Source organism: Manacus candei, unplaced genomic scaffold (genome assembly GCF_025592945.1).
Source record: "Manacus candei isolate 608988 ecotype Guabito, Panama unplaced genomic scaffold, ASM2559294v1 h1tg000078l, whole genome shotgun sequence".
Taxonomy (NCBI): domain Eukaryota; kingdom Metazoa; phylum Chordata; class Aves; order Passeriformes; family Pipridae; genus Manacus; species Manacus candei.
The window spans coordinates 3,858,028-3,872,590 of NW_026138126.1; the positions used below are offsets into that span (position 1 = coordinate 3,858,028).

At 50.9% G+C, this 14,563-nt stretch overlaps 1 protein-coding gene across 9 annotated transcripts in view; it reads left to right on the forward strand.

The window, feature by feature from the left end:
* Positions 1 to 6,863, forward strand: part of PTPRS (protein tyrosine phosphatase receptor type S) — a 166,838-nt gene extending 159,975 nt beyond the window's left edge. For all 9 annotated transcript variants that reach the window (XM_051810457.1, XM_051810465.1, XM_051810458.1 and 6 more), the window contains 6 exons: positions 276 to 454; positions 1,256 to 1,382; positions 1,466 to 1,591; positions 3,005 to 3,159; positions 3,844 to 3,979; positions 4,492 to 6,863. In XM_051810457.1, the coding sequence (XP_051666417.1) occupies positions 276 to 454; positions 1,256 to 1,382; positions 1,466 to 1,591; positions 3,005 to 3,159; positions 3,844 to 3,979; positions 4,492 to 4,560 (792 nt within the window). In that variant the 3' untranslated portion in view covers positions 4,561 to 6,863. The remainder of the gene's footprint in view (positions 1 to 275; positions 455 to 1,255; positions 1,383 to 1,465; positions 1,592 to 3,004; positions 3,160 to 3,843; positions 3,980 to 4,491) is intronic.
* The last annotated feature ends 7,700 nt before the right edge of the window (positions 6,864 to 14,563 follow it).

Sequence of the window (14,563 nt, forward strand, 5' to 3'; positions counted from 1 at the left end):
GGGGAGAGCTGCCTGTCACTGCCGGAGGCTCCTCTGGTCATTTCCAATCGAGATTGAATTTGCTCCCTCTTAAATTGGAGTTTTTTAACCGGTTGGGTTTTTTATTATTATTCTAAAAGTTTCGCTTGAGGGAAAGGGCTCAGACTCTGTCCCCACCCCTCCCAAAGAAAAAACCCACAAGAGGTGGTGGAACAGGGAGGGGCAGTTAAGAGGGCTGGCAGGGGGTGAGGAGAAGAGCAAGGCTGAGGGGATGGTTGTGCTCTCTGTGCCCTCAGCGCCTGGCCAACTCCAAAGCCCACACCTCCCGCTTCATCAGCGCCAACCTCCCCTGCAACAAGTTCAAGAACCGCCTTGTGAACATCATGCCCTACGAGACCACCCGGGTGTGCCTGCAGCCCATCCGGGGCGTGGAGGGCTCCGACTACATCAACGCCAGCTTCATCGACGGCTACAGGTACCTCCTGCCCCGGGGTGTCCTCTGATTAGTCTTTTCATTATGTTTGTGATCTGGAGCAGTTTCATTATGTTTGCAATGCTGAGAGCTGCCCCAGGCAGCACAGCCCTGTGCTCCAGCCCTCCAGGGCTGGGTTTGGAGCCCAAACTGAGGCGACAAAGCAACCCCATGTGCAGGTTCCCTCACGTGCTGGCCCAGGCTGTGGCACCAGGGTTAGGGCAGCTCCATGGCTGGTGATTGGATTCTTGATGCCCTTCAGGCCCAGAAAACGTGGATTCTAGTTCATGGAATCAATCCCAGAATAGTTTGGGTTGGAAGAGACTTTAAAGATCATCCTGTTTCACCCTCTGCCATGGGCAGGGACACCTTCCACTATCCCAAGTTGCTCCAAGCCCCATCCAACCTGGCCTTGAACACTTCCAGGGATGAGGAGTCCACAACCTCTCCAGTTCCAGGGGAGGAACCCCTCCAGTTCCTGGTTCCAGGAACCTCCTTGCTAGTTCCAGTTCCTCCACAACCTCTCCAGTTCCCAGTTCCAGGAATCCAGAATCAAGCATGTTACACCCTTTTCCTTGTAGGGCACCATGGTGGAGTGAGCTCAATTTACCCCTTGGAAATGATATTTAGGGAAAGCTTCACCACAGGCTCTTTTTTTTGACCATTAGCACCAAAGACACCCACAGCCCTTTCGACCTCGCGCTGTTCCAGTTCTTCCCCAGCCTTTCCATGCATTTCCCAAAGCTCCTACCCGGGCAGTTCTGCCACCTCTTGACCCTCTCCTTGCTCTGGGCTCTCCCCCAGGCAGCAGAAGGCCTACATTGCCACCCAGGGGCCGCTGGCAGAGACCACCGAGGATTTCTGGCGGATGCTGTGGGAAAACAACTCCACCATCGTCGTGATGCTGACGAAGCTTCGCGAGATGGGGCGGGTGAGTGGGGGCCGGGGGGGGGCAGGGTTGGGGACAGTCCTGCAGGACAAGGACTAACAGGGACCTGTCTTGGCCCCGGGCAGGAAAAGTGCCATCAGTACTGGCCCGCGGAGCGCTCGGCACGGTACCAGTACTTCGTCGTGGATCCCATGGCAGAGTACAACATGCCCCAGTACATCCTGCGGGAATTCAAGGTCACGGATGCCAGGGTGAGTGCTGGGATGGATGGAGCAGCCTGAACCCCTGCAGTGGGGGAGGGGGCTGGCACAAAACACGGGGTTCGGTGGGTTCGACTCCTTAAAGGAAGGCTGAGGTGAAAATGCTTTCCCTGGGAAAGTCTGGGATTATCAAGGGAGGAGAGTTTCTAGAACACCCTGGTTGGAAGGGACCCACAAAGATCATCGAGTCCAACTCCTGGCCCTGCACAGGACAAGGTGGGGGTCAGCCTCTTTTCCCAGGGAACCAGTGGCAGGATGAAAGGAAAACAGCCTCAAGCTGCACCAGGGGAGGCTCAGGTTGGACATCAGGAGGAATTTCTTCATGGAAAGAGTGGTCAGGCACTGGAACAGGCTGTCCAGGGAGGTGGTGGAGTCCCCATCCCTGGAGGTGTCCAAGGAAGGAATGGATGTGGCACTCGGTGCTCTGGGCTGGGGGACAAGGTGGGAATCAGTCACAGCTTGGACTCGATGACCTTGGAAGTCTTTTCCAACTTCAGTGATCCTGTGACAACCCCAAGAATCCCACTGTGTGCCCGAGAGCTCAGCTGTGATGAGGAACAGAACACACACACACAGACACACAGACACAGATTGTGCTTGACTATTTGTTCTCACAAATTGAAAGTGGTTTCTACGCTCTCCCACAGTCGTGAGTCACTTTGTTAAAGGCATGCCCAGCTTTTGGGTTTGCTTGAGATGAAAGCAGAAAATATTTCCTCCCAAAAACTAATAAAAACCTTGCAAAGAATTCTCTGCACCCTACAGAAAATGTGCACTTGTCTGGCTGTCATTCATGTTCAAAGGAACACATTCACTCCAATAATCTTCGATTTGCTGTCGGATTTCTCATCCAAAGGAACATTTCAAAACCTCCTCAAATTTGTTTAGCAAATGTAACCCTCCCTCTCACAAGCAGAGCCGTTGCTTTTGAGGTTGTCAAGAGTATTCCAGAACCTGATAATTCAATTTGCAAGGCTGAGAAGGAGGATGCCTCATCAGTCCTCGTAGAACAAGATTTATCTTCCTGTCAGCTGTAATTCTGACACTGTGGCAACGCTTTGTGAAGATTGATAGAGAGGCCATCACCTCACCTTGAATGTTCCCTCGCTGAAGACTCCATCTGTGCTGTCTGCAGTGGTCAGAGCTTTCAGCACCTGCCAGGATATGGATCTGTGCTGACAGGCCGACTCTGGGAATGTCAACTGCAACATAAGCAGCTTCATCATGGTGGATCTGGATAATAAATACGGGTGCACTTGGCTAGAACACAGACTTGGCTCAACTTCTTGTGCCCTTTAACAAACTAGCAAGGAATTATTTTTTTTATTATTTTTTTTTTTTGCCTTTTCTGTTTGTTCTCCCGACTCCAGGATGTTTTCAAACTATTCCTGTTTTCTCCCCCAGGACGGTCAGTCACGGACTGTTCGGCAGTTCCAGTTCACTGACTGGCCAGAACAAGGTGTGCCAAAATCAGGAGAAGGTTTTATCGACTTCATTGGACAGGTACACAAGACCAAGGAGCAGTTTGGCCAGGATGGCCCCATCTCTGTCCACTGCAGGTAGGCAGGTGCAAATGGGAACACCTCGTTCATCTGGGCATGCAAAAGGAATTAAAATCCAGATATCTCCCCCCCTTTCCCACTCCATCCTTGCAGGCAGATTTTTCAGGGGTGTCAGTGCCAAACACTTGCTTCTGCCACCCAGATTCATTTCCCTTCAGCCCTGGGCACTGCCCACAAGGCTTTTGAGCCTTTGTATATAGAGGAGAGGTATGAAATGCTGGTACTCTGGAGGAGATGGGAACTTTAGTGTTACATATATAATGTATCTAACATATATAATATTTAACCTGCAAATCAGAAATATTTTTTTACCACTTTCAGCCCAGTTCTGCACCACTAATGCTTGCTGACAGCAAGAATTTTGTTACCTCCCTACCCATGGGCAGGAGAGGACGATCCATTCTTCAAAATATTTAATTTTAATATTACATGTTACTAATAATGTTCCCACTGAACGCTGTTTACCACTACCCAAAGCTTTTAATTTTTTTTTTTATTATTATTTCACTTTCTCAAACTTTCTTTTTGGGTCACACACTGACTATTTTTGGATATTTATCCTGGAGGACTGACCCTCCACTTCCCAAGACACAGCTGAACCCTACCCCAACCTCGGGGTTCACAAGAACATTTGAACATTGTAACATACAATTCCCTGGGTTTTTCCTGCCATTCCTGCAGTGCTGGCGTGGGCAGGACCGGAGTGTTCATCACCCTGAGCATCGTCCTGGAGCGGATGCGCTACGAGGGGGTTGTAGATATTTTCCAGACTGTAAAGATGCTGCGAACACAACGACCTGCGATGGTGCAAACAGAGGTGAGGGGGGTGGGGACCCTGCCCTGGGCTGCCCTGGCCAAGCCCAGAGTGCTTCCTGCCTTTGGAATCATGGAATGGCTTGGGTTGGGAGGGACCTCAAAGCCCATCCCGTGTGCAGGGACACCTTCCACTAGACCACGTTGTTCCGAGCCCTGTCCAACTGTTACCAAACAGCTCCTGATTTTAAACTAAATAACTTAATAAATGCAAATTCCTATTGCTCTAAAGCCTCTTAAAGTTTTTCCTCCCAGCCTGGCAGCCTCAGTTCTTATCTCATCCCCACTTCTGGGGTGTGGGGGGACTCACCTGCCCCCAAGCACAGCCCACCCTGGCTGGGGGGAGATGTTTGGTGCCTGAGAGACTCAGACAGAAAGGGCAGGGCTGGGCTGGGCTTTCCTCTCCCAGGAGAATCAGGGAGGTTCCTGCTCAGCTTTGTGCTGTCTGGAAAGCAGGACAGGGATCCCAAGGAGCCATTTCCCACCTCTGAAGCCGGTTCTCTTTGCTCTTGGCAGGATGAATACCAGTTCTGTTACCAGGCAGCTCTGGAGTATCTGGGAAGTTTTGATCACTATGCAACATAAAAAGCCATCGTTGTGCAGACTCTACCAACCACTTCAGTCCTGGAAGGCCTCTTCTGACCCAGGAGGAGCGCTTGAACTTACAAAACTGACTCAGAAGAAGTACCTTTTCATCTGGACAATGCATCGGGGAGCAGGGGGGAGGATTGGAAGGAACACCCCTTCGGGAACTCCATGGTGTAACCTGGCCCGCCCAGAGGCAGCTCGGGAGGTGCTCGAGGGGCTGCTTGAAGTGGTGAACTGCTCTTGTTACCTCAAGTGGTGTTCGCTGTGGAGGACGCGTGGACGTGGTGAAAACAGATCCAAAAGCTAAAAAAACACGCCTTGGGAAACGTTTCTGCTGGAGAAGGGAAGGAAAAACAAAAAAAAACCCAACAAAACGACTTTGGTTACATCATTAGAGTTCAGTTTATTTACTAATATAGTTGGCAGTCTTTAAAGGAAGTCACTTGCAGAATTGAAGGTGTTCTGTGAAAGAAAAGGAACTTAAATCTCAACACTTGGGCAAACTTAGGGTCAGGAGTTCTTCTAGCTGGAGTCTTAATAACCTCAGCATCAGCACTGGGAGGATTCTGGGCTTGCAGGCACCTTGCAAACAGCACCCACGGAATGCCCCTGCCACGCCAGAGGTTTTATAGCTCACATTTTGAATACTTGGAACATTCCTCATTTCTTCTAATTCCAAAATTTATTTTTTAGGATATTTAAAAGGAGAGAGAAAGAGAAATATCAAACTCCAGAGCTGGCTGTGTGGGGTGGCCCCCTCCCCTGGCACAGTGGTGGGACCTGGGCTGGGGTCACTGACTGCTGGCTCTGGTCCCCTTTCCAGCACATCTGGCTTTCCTTGGAGCAGGATGGGACACCCCAGGAAGAAAGGCAGCCCCTTCCCCAGGCTCTTTGCACATTCACACCCCCCATTCCTGCTGTGAGCAGCTGTGCCCCCCCCTCAGTTCCTGCTGGGAGCATCCCCCTGCCAGGAGCCCCAGAAACGCCCATAAAGGAATTTATTTCCAATAAATTTATTTCCAGTATCCAAGTGGTTCTTGCTGCCAGCCCCTCACCTCTGGGAGCCATGTGGAGCTACTCTCAGGACTATCCCAGTACCACATCACAGCTCCCACTCCCACCTTGGCACAGCTCCCACCATGCTCCCAGCCCCACAGTGTCCCCTGGCACAGCTCCCAACGTGCCCCAGCTGTAAAAGAACTGGGAAAGATCCAGGAAGGTGCATCCAATGGCAAATACTGTGAGTGGCTTTCTTTAAAGTATCGATGTAACTGTAACAAGTGACATTACCTTTTTTTTTTTTTTTAAATAGTGTATTTTTTCCTTTTTTTTTTTTTAAAAAAAAAGACAAAGAATATCAGTCAATGAATTTAAAAGAAAAAATTTGCTTATTTGTTCATATTATGTTCAAAGACAGTCTATTTTTTCACTGTAGAAATGTTACGTGTAATGGCTGTGATATATAAAAAAATGCAGTGCAAATTGCTACTTCTACATATTGCTTTTCTACCATTTAAAAGGTTTAACTTGCTCATGTAAGAACAAAATGTCCTTTCTGGATTTTTTTTTTTTTTTGGTATTTTTATGGGTTCCTTTGTTTCCAGTCACAGACATATCCCAGGGAAGGGTGGGAGAGCAGCAGGTGTAAGAGGTGGTGGCAGTGCCAATTCCCTCCCCTTCAGCTGTGGCCACACAGGGCCAGGGCTGAACTGGGAGATTCAGCAGCACCAGTGGCTTTAGGAGGACTGGTGAGACTTTCTTTTGGAGCCTTGACACCCATCAGGGGTTTTAACATCACAGGTGTATTGCCCAGGTCTCTGTCTGTGTGCTGGGTGTAGCTGAAATGCTCTTCCAGGAGTTTTCCTGCACAGAGGACAGGATTTCTGGGAAAACACCCACTGCCTGGAGCTCTGCTGGCCTCTGACTTTTCCCTTTTTTTTTTTTGTTTTTTATTTTTATAGAAGGGGTAATCATGGCCATCAAGTGCTGCCCAGAAACCCCCACACAACCCATTTCCTGTCTTTAACCCAAAAAAAAAAAAAAGAAAAAAAAAAAAAGAACCGACTGAAAGGCTTCTTCGAGATTTTACTTATTTGTGTGAAAGTTGCCCAAATTTCTAAGTATGTTGCAGCAAAATCTTACTGGACAAGTTTGGGGGAGGGGGGGGAGGTTTTTTTCTTTGTATGAGAGCAAAGTGCTGTTGCTTTCACACTGTTATTTCAAACTGAAACAGTAAAGTGGTTTTCATACCACGGTGTATGTAGATATATTGACTTTGTATTAAAGGAAGATTGTCTGAAGCCTGGCTGCAGCCCCTTGTGTTGGGGGGAGAGGGCAGGGAATGAAGCAGCTGCTCTGTGCAGCCCAACCACCCTGGAATCCTCCCTGCTGGTGCCCAGGGCCAGGTTACAGGTTGCTCTCCCTCTGCTCTGCTTCTGCTCCTGCTAAAAATAGGCCCCTGTACGAGCCAAACATGTGGCTGCAAAGAAACAGGCTCCTTTGGGAGCTTTGGGCAAACAGTGCAGTGACACAGGCACCAGTTTGCTGCTGGTTTGGTGATGGATGTGGGTGGGAGTGCAGCCAGGACCAGGTTCTGCCTACCTGGAGTTTTAACCTTTGGTGGTTGTCTCTGCTGCCCTGACAGTGTTTCCCTCGTGTGGCACAAAGCTCAGCACCCCTGTCCCTGCTCAGGCTGGAGCCCAGGGGGGACAAGGGTGCAGAGCCACAGTCCAGGTGCCATCCTGGCTCAGGGTGGTGGCTCTGAGCTACAGCCAAGGGGTGGGAAAGCCCTCAGTGGATAAAGAGCCTCCCTCAGAGCAGGAGCCAGCAAATGGTTCCATGTGAGGGTCACGGCCACAGCTGAGGGAGGTTCCCATGCCTGCACTGAGATAGTCCAGGAGGAGAAGGCAGATCCCTGGAAAAGCCCATCCATCACCTGCAGAGCAGCAGGGTGGGGATGCCAAGAGCAGAAGGCTGAGCTTCATCTCAGTGACAGCCTGAAACAGGTTACCCAGAGCAGCTGTGGCTGCCCCATCCCTGGAAGTGTCCAAGGCCAGGTTGGATGGGGCTTGGAGCAACCTGGGCTGGTGGAAGGTGTCCCTGCCCATGGCAGGGGGTGGCACTGGATGGTCTTCAAGGTCCCTTCCAACCCAAACCATGCCATGATTCTATGAGCTGCTGAAAACCTCTCGTCCCACTGAGCCAGACCTTGCTAAGCCAAGCCCCAGGCTTTCCTAGGTCTGTGCCAACCATGGCTCCTCCTCACAGGTAGGCTGAGCCCAGCCTGAGCCTCCCACCTCACCCACCTTATGCCAGATGGGAGCACAGCAGGAGAGGCTGGCCAGGACACTTTGGAGGATGATGGAATTGTTCTGCATCAGGGATCCTTCCCTCCCTCCCCCCCTCCCTCCCTCCCACAGCTGGGCTGGACCAGCACAGCCTCCCTCTCCCTACTACACTGACACCACCAGCAGCAGTTGGAATCAGGCTTAAAGAAAAGAACAAAAAATTAATTAGTGAGTTCACCCAGAACCTGATGAGCAATGGGGTGAGCTGAGATCCCACGAATTGCCTCAACTCCCAAATGTTGTTACTCCATGGGAGAGATGGGAGAGGGAGCCAACCAAACATCAAACAGCAACAACCCTGATGGCTCAGGAAAAAAAGGAGAAAGGAATAAACCCCAGAAATCTCCTGGTTTCTTACCATGTCTCGTGTACCTGCCTCCCTCCAGGCAGTCGTGGGAATAGAAACGAGGTTTGAAAATTCATAATCTGGATTCAAAGATAATTTGTAGCACAAGTGGCTCCACAGCTCAGCCACACCACACAGGACAGACACCTCTCCCCAGCCTTCCAGTGGGTGATTTTTGATGCTCACTTTCTGTTCTCACTGAAGAACAGAAAGGAAAAACTGATTTTTCTGCTAAGCTCTGCTCCTCCCCCTCCCTCCTTCCCTACCTGCTCCCCTGCACTCCCAGCAATGCTATTCCTGTCTCTCTGTGACGTTAATCACTCCCATCATTGCTCTCCAGGCTCTTATTTTGGTTCCATCCTTTTCTGAGCTGGCGTGACCATCCCCCGGGTTGAGATGCAAAACCCTCACGGAACTGAAATAAATTCCACACGGAGCACAGGAAGGTGAGTGGCAAAGAGAATTGGAACAACAGCTGGGAACTAAGTAAATCTCTCAGAAAAACCCAACCAACACCACAGAAAGCCAGTTAGGGAAGCAAATATAGAATGAAATCTCATTGAAGGGGTGAGGGTCACTCAGACTTACAGTGAGTCCACCTTGGCCCTGCAGCTGTGATGGTCCTACAGCAGCTCCTCTCAGAAGGCCAAGGAACAGAAGCAGCATTGCTGGGAAGATCCCATTCCCATCTTTGCCTCCTGGTTTCCTTTGCATCTCTCCTTGCAAGTGTAAAACCCATGAGCAGAAATTCCAGCAGAGCCTGTGGCACCATTAACAAACCTGGCTCCCTCCTCCTCTCACACCACGAGATGAGGAAGAGCTTGTGGGAGGAAAGAGGCAGAAGGGCCCTCCATCCCCTGCTGATGGACACACAGGGATGCTCCAGAGAAAGATTCTGGCACAGAAAAACCCACTTGAGGTGTCCTGATTTGGGCATCCAGAGACACCCCCCACGACAAGGAAGGGACCAGAGGTGCTCATGGCCAGTAAACACCCCTGTGGTTCCCTGCAGCTGGTCTGGATGGACCCCAGGGAACCAAAGTGGGAAACACAGGTCACATCACTCAGGGGCTGACTGAAACCATCAGGACCAAACTGTGCCAGCCCTTGCACTTTTACATCCCCAAAGATTCCAGCAGCAAAGCCAAAAGGATGGTAAACCAAGAGCAGAGACCACAAACGAGCTCCCAAGGGCAAAGAGGGGTAAGGGAGGACCTGCTGTGACCTGACCTCAGCTCCACAAACCCTCCTCACTGGCACACTTGCTCCTTTGGCTCAACTCCATGTAATTCATCCCACAAAGCTTCATTTGATCACACCAGGTAAGAGCAGGTTTGATGCTCTGTCCCTGCTGAAGACCAGGACACCCTCAGCCTCCGAGGCACCACATGGAAAAAATCCCCATGGAACAGTCTCAGTGCTGCAGCCTCTTACTGGTGAAAGAAGCTGCTGGAATTCCATCCCAGTTGTTCTTTATGGATGTGACAGCCCAACGTGCTGGAGCTGTGATTAATGAATGAGAAGAGGGATGATAACAGGGATGATTCCAGGCTCTGGGATGGGCCTGGTTCACCCCAACTGCCCACCCTGGTGCCCAACCAGGCTGCAAGGAGTAAATGAAACAGGAGCTGTTGCTCCAAGATCAGTATTCCAGGGCTCCCTGTGCCAGACAGCACCAGCCTGAAACCTGGCAAGTGGCTGACTTTCATTTTAATTAACCACTAAGTGATGGCCCATTAATGCCCGTTTTCAGCAGGGCGGGAGGGGAGGCTCTTGTTCCTCATTGATCCCAGGAGTTTTTTCACTCTCTCTGTCTCTCTTTTCTTTCTCTCACACAAGCTCTGACAGCTTTGACAGCGAGTTTATTAGAGGTGTGAGCAGGGGTGGAAGGAGTAAATCATTGCAGGTAATATTTTTATAGAAAAGGGCTGTCACAAAGCCTCTGGATCTACACGGACACGATTCCTGCCAGAGGAGAGGGGTTAAGGCAGGGACAGTGGTTTTACAAGGGAATCTTGGAGCCTTCTGTTATTAAAGATGAGGACACAGAACTGAGCCAAAGCCACCCCTCCAGAACAGCCCACAGCACTGGTTTTCCTTAGGGAGTGTCCAGGGCTTGTCTCAGTGCTTGCTCCAAGGAGCAGCATCCCACAGAAGGGGATTCAGGCAGCATTCCTGGTGGGCTTCAGAGCTGTCCCCAGCCCTGGCCAGTGCTGGTCCCACCTCCAGGGCAAGCACTTCTATCACCCTCACAGCCTTCTCCAGCACCTGGGGGATCCCACAGCATTCCCGGCATCATTTCTGTGCAAATCCTGCAGGGATTCCTCTCACAGTTTAATAAATGCCTCCTTAAGCCCTTCCCTCTCTCCTCTCCCTTTAACACAACCTTGTGTACATCCAGAGGTCAATCCTGAATGACTCTGCTCAAGTGCAGCTGCTGAAAGGCCACCAAGCCCCAAGTCCCCCTTGCCAGTGCCACCTGCAGACCCCAGCCCATGTGCTGGCATGGGGTAACCCCACCCTGCCCACTCCAGCCTGGCCACCTCCTCCCCAGCCAGCAGAGACCCTGCATGTCCATCCCTCCATCTGCCACGGGCCATCCCAACAGGGATCACCCAGTGAGGGTCAGCCAGACCCCCACAGCCACCCTGGGGCTGCCCCATAAAGCTCAGAGCAGCAGAGAGCCCTTCCCAGGGGCTCAGAAGGAACAGGCTTGTCCCAGTTCCCCTTTTCCACCACACTGGGCAAAAGCAGTTTGTGCCTCAGTCCAAATTTGCAGCAGCCTGGATGCCAAACCCCTGAGGGATTGATTTGCAAAAGCCCCCAGGCCTCTGCACAGCCCTAAACCAGGAGCCCCTCAGTCCCCTGCAGCAGAACAAAGGCTTTTAAAGTAGCTGTAACTGTAATTTACATTCCAGAGGAAAAGGAAGAGCTTTTCTTGGTTTACAGAATTACCCAAGTGGCAAAGCAGTTCCCAGGCCAGGAGAAATTCCTCACGTTGCAATATGCTTTAATTATACCAAGAGCAGCAGTAAGAGACCGAGAAATCAATTCCTTCTCCTAAATAAGATGGTTGCAAATTCCAAGTCGGTAAGTGAACAGATGTAGAACTGAAATGGAAAAAGTAAATACCCTCAGAGGCACTGAGAAAATTGTCTGACAATCGCTACAAGTTCATCCACTGGGAAAGGGATCCAGGGAACCTGCTCCCAGATTTCCTGAGGAGGAAACCACGAGTTCAGTCACTCTCATTGCAGTGTCACCTGAGGTCCCACAGCCCCTCCACTGCACCCACACCTGCACATCTCCCTCCTCTCAGGAGCAAATCCCACCTTGGGATTTGCATCTTTTTAATAACACCACTCTCTCTCCAACCATTTAATGTATTCACTCCAACCCATCTTTAATCTCCCTATTTTTCCATTGTCTATTTATCCCTCCATCCATCTGTGGAGTGGGAACACCAGAACCCTTTGCAATGTGCCCAGAGATCAGAGCCCAACATGATTTTGTCCCACCTTTATCTCCTGAAACATGGACACACACAATTCCCTGCAGGCATCAAAGGGGGGAATTCCTGACACACACAATTCCCTGTAGGCATCAAAGGGGGGAATTCCTGACACACACAATTCCCTGCAGGCATTAAAGGGGGGAATTCCTGATCAAGGGAGTTTGGGCTCCCTCCATCTGCGTCCCTGCATCCATACAGGCACAGACACACATGCAGATGGCAATCCCAGATTAATAAGTTACACAAGGGGTTTATCCCAGGCTTACTGAGGATAATAAACCCCTCAAAAAAAACCCAAAAAAACCCAAAACAAAACAACAAAAAAAAAGTGTCCAAATGATTAAAAAAAAAATAAAGGAAAAATACCCCTCTTTTCTTTAAATACATAACATTCTGCCTGAGCTGCATGTAAGGTGTTGTTCAGGAAATTGCTAAATGTCCCTAATTCAGGTTCCACTCCCACAGGCCCTTCTCCCATCTCCTGGCTGGGAGAGCCCCAGGCACTTCCCAGAGGGATAACTGGCAGCCCAGGGCAGGATGGGGATGGCAAGCTGGTATTGCTGTGAACAAAGAACAACCCACACTCACTCAATAGATATATTTTTATATTCTTTTAAGGCAACAAACACCCTGTTAAGGCTCAGACTGGCCGGGGCTTGGAACACCCTGGTCCGGTGGAAGGTGTCCCTGCCCGTGGCAGGGGGTTGGAATGATCTTTAAGGTCCCTTCCAATCCAAACCACTCTGGGATTCTGTGAGGTGTCAGCCCACGTGCTAAGGCTCAGGAGAAGGTGGGTGGGTGGTCCTGGTGCCTTCCTGGATCTGTGGAATCCCTGGAGGAGGCAGAGCTGAGGGGCTGAACACCGACGGCTCCCGGTGGTACCGCAGAACTCCCGGCCCCACCTGAGCTCCTGCATTCCCAGGATCCACCAGAATAAACAGATGTCCCACTTGTAAATCAAGGGGCAGGTAAAGGGGGAGCTCTTTGCTGTGCAGCTTTTTTAACCCAGCTCAAATGCTTTGGGGCTGGTTTGGATAACAAGCTCCCGGTCTGGGTTCCCTGCTCCTCACCCTGACTGTGACACCAGGACTAGACCAGAGCAACTTCCTTCACTTCCCACAGCCCAACAACAACCAGGGGCAGACAAACAAGCCAGTGGAAATGTGAATTTTTGTGGTTCCTACTTTTAATTCAGCCCCTTGCAGACAGCAAAGGGAGTTCCATTAATAAACCTTGGCCGTGGCTTTCCAACACGACTCACCAGGGCACAATCCCACCAGGACACCTCAAACAAGGCCAGATTTTTGGAAGGCATCCCCAGTATTTTCCAAACCCACCCTGATGTTCTCCCACCATCCCCTCCAGCATTACTTCAACATCTGGGGAAGCAGGAATGCCAACAAAGGGCTCAAGTGCTGCCAGGGACCTGCAGCCACAAGTCTCCCCAAAGGACACAGTGACACCAGGTTGAACAGCAGCAGAAACCTTCTGCTTGGGTTGTTAATCCACACAATCAGTTTAAAATAGATAAAACCGAAGTAACATTTTCCACACTGTTATATTTAACAAACAGGAGGGGACACAGCAGAGATTTATATGTATTCTCCCAAAATCTGGGGGAGGAAGGACGGTGCAGTTTGGGTATAGAACACATCCACTTCCTCCAAAACACACAATGGAATGAGCTGCTGGAGCATTTGCCTCGGGGGTGAGGTGCAAACCCTTCCCACAGCCCGAGCAGAAGCAGCACCTCTCTGAATCACACAGCCAGAAATACAATGAAAAGGACAAAAAAAAAAGGCAAATGAGTTTTAAAAAAGCTGCCTTAGGCCCTGTGGATATTGGCCACGGGATATTTTTAGAGGCTGGGGAGGAGATGCTGAAGATGCCTTCAGGGAAATGGTGCCAGTGAGTCACCAGCAGCAGCAGAGTGGACCTGAGTCTGCCTGGGGGGTGTGGGGGTCTCCCTGATGCCATGTGGTCACCACAGCTCTGGAAAAGACCTGGAGCTACATCAGCTTTTCCAAACCACCAACCCCCCTCCCAGCCTCCAGGAGTGTCCTGGTGCTTCACACCAGCAAGCAACAGGGATTTGGGGGGTGAGACACTGATATTTCAACCCTCAGCCCTCCTGCACCAGGGGGACAAACAGTGGGAAGGCAAAAATGTCTTGGAGGAGGGACAAGGGAGTAACACCAAAGCACAACAAGCTGGGAGGGCTGTTGCTAAGAAGCCAGTGGTGCCTCTAGCTGTGGATCAACCATAGGGAATCACTGATGGTTTGGGTTGGAAGGGACCTTAAACCCATCCAGTGCCACCCCCTGCCATGGGCAGGGACACCTTCCACCAGCCCAGGTTGCTCCAACCTGGCCTTGGACACTTCCAGGGCTGGGGCAGCCACAGCTTCTGTGAGCAACCTGTGCCAGGGCCTCACCCCCCTCACAGGGAAGAGTTTTTTCTCAATATCCCATCTAACCCTGCCCTCCATCAGCTTGAAGCCATCCCACCTCATAGCACAAACACCACTGACCTTGTGCTGCACCAGCCAATCTCCATCCACAGGGAAAGAAAGTCTCTGGGTGACTCCAGGCCCCTGCCATGGCTATCCCAGGGTAGGCACAGGCAGGATGAAGATGAAGCACAGCAGGACTAGGGATGATCAGGACCCTGGGTCCTGCAAAGTGGCATCAGGTGTGTGTGGTTTGGGCAGCAGCAGCTGGGTGGAACTGCTGCTCCTCTCTGCAAAGAGAAAATCTGCTCCAGCTGCCACACCAGACAAAGGAGGTTAAAGAT